Below are 7,966 nucleotides of genomic sequence, written 5' to 3'. Positions count from 1 at the left end.
ATAGAAAAAAGAAAGAAGGGGGGGAGGGGGGGGGAAGGGGGAGGGGGAGAAGAAGGGGGGGGGGGGGGGGGGAGAGAAAAGTCTTTGAATGTTTGTATTGTGCTTTTATGTGTTTTATTGTTTCCTCTATTTATATGGATTTTTTCCTCTATTTATATGGATTTTTCCTCTATTTATATGGATTTTTTCCCCTTTTAATGATTTTTATATTGCATTTTGAAATTGTTAGGCTCATCATGCACCTCCACTGGATTTACTAGCTCTTACAGGGATAACTGCCGACGATAACATAGTGTCTTTGTCCCTGAGGGGGCAATAGACACAAAAGCGATACGTGCACATCTAAGTATATATAATACAGTACAGTCTGTATTGTTGTTGATTAAGCCGGTTTACAATTTTAAAATTATTTGCTTCCATATTTTGTTCACTGTATACTTAAATTGTGGTAGTGTGACCCTATAGTGTTCGTGAAATACAGAGAGATCATCCAGACACCATATATATATATATATATATATATATATATATATAAAGCTTATCAATGGGTTTTATTTGTCAAATGCGTGTGACCACAAGACGCAGCTTATGTTTATGTTAATGCTGAGTGCCTTCTGGAATACAAACAGTAGAGCTCTGGGGCCACATTTATCAAACTAGAAATCAGCTTAAATTCGTCTTAAGTCCCAAGTCAAATTTATCCTTATTGCTTAGCTTAAAAATTGCTTAGAATTAGTCGTACGTTGGCACCATCTAAGACGGTTTTTAACCCAAGATTTTGCTAAGATTGGATAATAAATCAGCTTAAGATATTTATTAGGGACATCTTAACTTTTTTGACTTAAGACATTTGCTAAGCTGAGATTGATGAATCCCGGGCCAGGTTCTTAATTTATTTATTGTAGTTAAGCTCACGGGCCACAGCAACTCGTTATAATTTTTTAGTAATTTTATATTATAAATATTAGGGTACTGCAAATATTACAATTCTGTAACCTTTACTAAAGAATACATATAAATATTCTGTTTACACCATAATTGTCTTTGTCACAAGGTAAATGTTAAAACAATAAGAAACCTCATTCAGTGTATTAACAAATGTTAGTAATATATTGTAAACATAAAATAAAATATATGTAAGGTGTATAACAGTAACAGAATGTTAATACTGATAGTTAAAACATGGATGAATTATGTACTTAACATATTCCTCTTTGATTAAACAAGTTAAAGAACCTTAATATTTGTAAATTATGTTGAAATACTAACGTGCAAATGTATCTTCTATACAATGCATAATCGTTCCTTTAAAATGCTGTTAGTAGACATGGCCCATGGGTTGAGTATGTATTGAACTATAAAGGGAAAAGTATTTATCAAATGGTTTAATTTTCTTATTATTTGATTTTTATTTCAGTTTTTCGCCCGGGCCAGATTTAAAGGACCACGTAGGCTTCCCCGACGGGGGTGTGGAACCCTTGTCGGAGAGCTTGGACCCCTCTTAGGGGAATTTCTGGCGCCGCCCAGCTGAGTACAAGGTGCCACCCACCTGAGTCCAGTGATCATTTTACATTCTTGGTCGGGGTGGGGGTGAGTAATGTGGCGGAATGTTATAATGTCTAGCTGTACACTCAATAACATCATGACCCAACAATTCGGAACTTTCTCTTCAAAATATTTACACTATACTCTAAATATATACACAGTGTTCAATGGTTATGTAATTAAGTTTACATATTCTAACTATGATACTGGTATGGCTACTGACTGTTAGCAGTACATGTTATTTGCTCAAGGAAATCCTTCCACCAACCCACACAATTAATGATCACTATAAAAAGAAGTAACTAACATTGAAAAAGCACATTAATTTATGATTGTGAATTCAAAGTACAAAACAAAAACAATGCTGATTCTAACATGAATATAATACAGTAGTGGGAAAGACGCAAATGCAGGTCAAATGTGGTCAAAATGAGGACCATCGGACATTTTTCAGCGGCCCGCAAAAATAGATTTAAAACCCTATGTGTACATCTTTTGCCAAAAAAACCCCCCTAAAAACCCATTAAGACGTTACGGCCCAACACTGATAGTCCAGTTAAATATCACTTTAACCGTTGATTAGACTTAGTAGTCAACGAAATTCTCACCATAACCCCTCTCATTCCGAGACCACTCTAATTCGAGACCACTTTTTCCAAAAGACCCAAATAGCAATCTTCAACCTTTTTAAAACAAAACTAGCCCTCTAATTGGAGATCACTCTGAGACCACCCCAAATTTTCAGGTTCCAAAGGTGGTCTCGAATTTGAAGGTGAACTGTACTTACGGGCATTTTCCCCTGGAATCCCAAAATGATTAATTCATCGCCTTCCCTTAAACAGCATACGGCCGCCCGAGTTATAACTGCCACAGAGAAATAGAAACGCATTACACTAGTGTTTCAACAACTTCAGTAAGATTTTATTAATCGTATTCAAAACATAAAATGGTTTTCGCATGTAGACAATTAAGACTACACAAAAAGCCTACGATTATTTAGTGGAAGACAAGAGATCTATTCTTCCCAAATGAAATCAAGCTGGAACGGGGGCTGGAATGACTACGTTTTTTTAATTACTGGGCTATAGATTGCTCTTGTTACTAATGTAATTTGTGTAAATGATAGAGCGTAGTTTTTAGATAGATCATGAGTTTTCAAAGGTGACACGAGATTATTTTGTATTCTAGCTCAGGACATTGGAATACAACATTGTTTGGTTTGCTGGTTCCCTGGCATTCTGGCATTACATTATACTGGGATGGATGGAAAATCAGACTTCTTTTTTGCAATCTAGCACAAACGTCAAAATAAAAAAGATGGGGACCCCACCTGTAAATCCAGAGCTGCAGGTTTTGACCTATACGATTTGTTGTTGCTGGTCCTTGTGGGGTGTGACTTTGGATACATTAGAGGTCGACCAACAAAATTTTTGAAATGTGTTGTCAAAGATTCTTTATTAAAGTTTATTATTAGTGCCTAGTTGTTTTCAACTCTTAGTGTTTGAACACTGTGGTCAGCTTAACAAGGGTCTGTGGTTTAATGAAACTTAGCGGACGCCATCTGTTGTTGGCCTGGTACGGTGAATGCGCTCCACTGCTCTGTAAACTGGCATTCACCACCTAAGTTTAAGTTTTTTTCAGTTTATTAGACCAACATGATCGGGCAGCTGAAGCAAACAAATCACTATAACTTGATTAATCTTATTATTATTATTATTATTAAGTCAGCTGCCCTTTCATTCGATATACATTTCGATAAAAGACAAAATTTACAATCACAATAGACAAAAAAAAAAATTTAACATCATAAGAAAAAATAAGAAAAAATATAAACAAAATAAATAAAAACAGAGCAAAAGTTAAGCTGGAAAAAACAAAGAAAATGACAAAAATTACAGAATAAAACAGTTACATCGTGTGGAAATGGGAATGAAGGAACTTTAAAAAGGATCCAAGACTCGCAGGTCAACACACCTTTAAGGCTATGAGGCAAATTTAACCAAATTCGAGGGAAAACTACAATAACAGAATTGTGATGAACTACAGTTAATGGTTATTAATTTATAGAGCGCAAAATACAAAAAGTCTCTAAGCGCTATCAGGCAAGTGTAAAGATGGAACGGAAACCAAAACCACAAAATAAAAAGAAGTGAAATTTGAATACCATGCCAGCACCCAAACCGAAGTATGGGGATACGCCCTCATCGCTGGCTAGGGTTCAATCTAATTGAACTACAGTCAGCACCTGTTGAGTCTCGGCCCTCTCGGATTCGGGCGCCTCCTATCCTAGTTAAGGCAATAAAAGCTAGCTGGCCTAGATGTGTATAAGAGGTTAATGTAATTGCTGTCTCTTATACACATCTAGATGTGTATAAGAGACAGGTCAAAGATTCTTTATTAAAGTTTATTATTAGTGCCTAGTTGTTTTCAACTCTTAGTGTTTGAACACTGTGGTCAGCTTAACAAGGGTCTGTGGTTTAATGAAACTTAGCGGACGCCATCTCTTGTTGGCCTGGTACGGTGAATGCGCTCCACTGCTCTGTAAACTGGCATTCACCACCTAAGTTTAAGTTTTTTTTCAGTTTATTTATTAGACCAACATGATCGGGGCAGCTGAAGCAAACAAATCACTATAACTTGATTAAGTCAGCTGCCCTTTCACACGATATACATTTCGATAAAAGATAAAATTTACAATCACAATAGACAAAAAAAAATAACATCATAAGAAAATATACTAAATATAAATAAAAACAGAGCAAAAGTTAAGCTGGAAAAAACAAAGAAAATGACAAAAATTACAGAATAAAACAGTTACATCGTGTGGAAATGGGAATGAAGGAACTTTAAAAAGGATCCAAGACTCGCAGGTCAACGCACCTTTAAGGCTATGAGGCAAATTTAACCAAATTCGAGGGAAAACTACAATAACAGAATTGTGATGAACTACAGTGAGAATGCAGATTATTAAAAGTCAAGGTGGATTGATGTCTAGTGTTAATTGATAGATATTCTTTTTTAATTGAAGATTCAATATAATCAAAGAGGCATTTACAACAAAAGAAATTAAAATCTGTTTCTAAACAACGTATACAGTACACAAATAACGTTATTTGAATCAGGAGTGGCGCCATGGGCCTCCACTGGCCCCTATTACTCTCGTCGTGGACATCCCCCCCCCTCCCAGTCGGGGAACTCGGCCACCTCGTCGGGAAAATTCTGGCGCCATTCCTGATTCAAATAAACGCCCCTGGAATAAATTCTCCTTTACGTTGACTAATTTGGCAAGCCAATTGTGAATGAATGAATGAATGAGTGAATGTTCGGCCTGCTCATGAGAGTGAATAGGGAAAAAAGAGAGCAAGAGAAAACATATCGAATGAGATGAATGTTGCATGTACGGTACCATCTGAAAAAAAAACTCAGTAAACTTGTTTTTTTTTTTTTTGTGAGTGTGTAATTTATTCATAAATCAATAGGAAAGTGTATATCTAACATAGTATAAATTATAGGAAAGGATGTGCATATTACAATAAATTTCAATTACTTCGACAATTATGGCAACGAATACTAACAGTTAATGTAATTGTTCCCTGGTAACATCACAACGGCACACAAATACATTAATTATTAAGCGTGATCATTAAACATGAAGGAAAAATTCAAAATTCGGACGACTAACTAAAATATGTCCTAAATACCACTGCAAGACTATAATCTACAACAACTATATTCCTATCATTATCACACTTATTATTATTATTATTATTATTATTATTATTATCATCAAAAACGTTTACATAATACGGTTATTTTGAAACTCAATTAAAAATATGGTAAAACGTGCTGAATTGTAAAATATACTATGCGTATTTATCATGCTGAAAGAAAATGAGTATGATAATCATAAGCATAAGCAACAGACTCGATTGATTTGAAAACTGAAATCTAAATATGCAATTAAATACAAATAATAATTATTCCAACTGGAATTCTATAACCATCTGGTTGGGAAAGTAAACTTAAAAGTTACGGCAGCATCTCGTAGTACAGAAGAACCTTATATTACACCTTATCACTTTTTCTATTTTATTCAAAAAATGTAAGGAATAACATAATTGCAGCAATTAATGTGGTTCGTAGCGATATCGTCTGTTGGCGTGTATGACGTCATAGAAGACGGATACCTTTAATAATAAAAAGCGTGTTTCCAAAAAAAAAATTAAAAAAAAAAAGCTTACTAATGTTTTTAAAAATTCTAAAAAATTACTTCTAATGTAGTAAATCATCGAGCATACGTAAATCGTCAAATATATGCTACATTGCACTGCGGATGGTCCAGACACAGCTGAGTTACAACGATATCAATACTCTACTGTCTACAAACAGGTTCGGTAACTATATCGGAACTAAATTTGCAATACCAACTTTCCAATCTGAAAACCCCAATTCGGAATGGTTGTCGTGTCGATAATTTATACTTCTACTACTTAGTACCCTGAGTTGTCTTGTCGCAATTGGAAAAAATAAGCGTTTACTAAAATTGTAGCGCGTTACTTTTCTCAGTTCTAGTCTAAATGCAGCATGGAATTACTTGTGGTGTTCAGTGATATTAGCTTACAGCACTGCTAAAAAACTAAGAACTAATTAGAGAAAAGAGAGAACAATTCTAAAGGAATTAGTGCTAACTAGATCAATCAAACATTGGGTGGAAATTAAGAATAACATCTAAATTTGTATTGTTAAATTTAATATTTTAATATTTTACTTCATTATATCCACGCATTTACTAACTATGGTAACCATCAGTGAAAGAAACCTGTAAGATACACACTACAACAATGTAGAATAAAACTAATAATCGAATTTTCTTAGGAAATTCGCAAAAACCTCTTTTAAAGGCAGTCTTTACGAGTTTCTTGTTTTGTTGAGGTAAAAATCGGTACAGTGAATGATTAAACGTCATGAGGAGGACGCCATCAATCAGGTAGTTCTTTAAATACTGGAGTTGCTTAATTACATGCCCACAGAACTAAATGTCAATCTATTTGCATTATTCTAGAAATTATTGAATCCAACATGTATAACTATTACATGTAAGGAACCCTAAGTACTGTATGACTATTATTATATAAGAGCTCAACCCATTTAGAGTGAAATTACTTTTCTATACTTTAACGATAACACTTTGGAGCTAAGCCATATGGATGTTATTTCATGGTCAGAGTGAGAGGATACAATTTAAAGATAAGGTAACAAGTGCTGAAAAAATCTACGGAATTGATTCATCCAATCTACGGTGGTTTGGCAATTTGCACATCTAGCTTCTAATTTTAGAAATTATAAAATTAGTTGGCGTTACACAATGCAGCATTGTAAAGGAATAGGCTGATGCCTAAAGGCCAACTCAGACAACGTCGGCCGACGCAGCCCGACCCGATTTGTTGTCGCGTCGGGTCTGTGTGAGTTGAACGCAGACGCGATGGTGTGCGTCGGGGGCAGTCGCGTAGTAGAATATTAAACGTGTTTAATATATCTCACGACGGCTTAAGACTGTCCCCGACGATAAATCGGGTCGGGCTGCGTCGGCCGACGTTGTCTGAGTTGGCCTTAATACAAATGGCAGCAATTTTGTCTATATGAATACTGTACTTCATAAAATGATTGTAAAATTTCTTATTAAACTTAATCATAAAACATCAAAATACTTTCCCACTACAACCCATGTAGGCCTATTTGTAATTAATGTAAATTTGTAATTAAATTATTTCAGTGTTACTGGAACTGATTTAGTCACATGTAGGCCTACACTCAATATAATCTGTTAATAGGCCTAATTCGTACTATCATTAGATTAGCTTTTGAAGATGCTAAATGCGCTAAACGTTCAACTGCAACTTTGATTAACCAACACCGCAGAAAGTTACTGCAAAGAGACTAGACGGGAAGAATGAGTGAAAGAAAGTGAGGAAAGGCGAAAAACAGGGCTCGGACAACAAACGAGATGGACACGTTCCGCAATCAAATGGAGCAGAATTCCAGGCAGCTTCAAGACAATTAATTGTTAACGTCAAAAAATAGGCCTGTAATTTACTTTTTAATAATCATGTGTTCTGGTCCGTAGGGAAAATGTGTGATGTTTTCTGCACCCTCCTCCGTGACGACCATAATGTTCAGCTCACGATAGCCTCCTGCACCAGGTTGTCCGTCTGGCACAACAATCATTGGCTCAAGAGACACCAGCATGTTTGGTTCTAAAACAGTCTCAATGTCTTCACGAATTTCAAGAGCTGAAAAAAAGTCAAACTTAATATTAGATTTTCTGTACAATTTTAAACCTTTTGATATAGGAATAGCTGCAGAAATTTTGCATAAGCTCTGGTTCTATTCTGACCGTTTACTAAACGTTTACTTTTCAGCT

General features: G+C 35.3%; 1 protein-coding gene across 2 annotated transcripts in view; it reads right to left on the bottom strand.

Moving 5' to 3' along the window:
• Positions 1 to 7,159: 7,159 nt before the first annotated feature.
• The window catches only part of LOC117120620 (creatinase-like), a 6,539-nt gene continuing 5,732 nt past the window's right edge, over positions 7,160 to 7,966 (bottom strand). For both annotated transcript variants that reach the window (XM_033265683.1, XM_033265756.1), the window contains exon 6: positions 7,160 to 7,835. In XM_033265683.1, the coding sequence (XP_033121574.1) occupies positions 7,636 to 7,835 (200 nt within the window). In that variant the 3' untranslated portion in view covers positions 7,160 to 7,635. The remainder of the gene's footprint in view (positions 7,836 to 7,966) is intronic.

Source organism: Anneissia japonica, unplaced genomic scaffold (assembly GCF_011630105.1).
Source record: "Anneissia japonica isolate Jap-2015-1 unplaced genomic scaffold, ASM1163010v1 scaffold287957_len1322810_cov207, whole genome shotgun sequence".
Classification (NCBI taxonomy): domain Eukaryota; kingdom Metazoa; phylum Echinodermata; class Crinoidea; order Comatulida; family Comatulidae; genus Anneissia; species Anneissia japonica.
The sequence above is the reverse complement of the archived record's forward strand: the minus strand, read 5'-3'. Positions and strand labels throughout refer to the sequence as shown.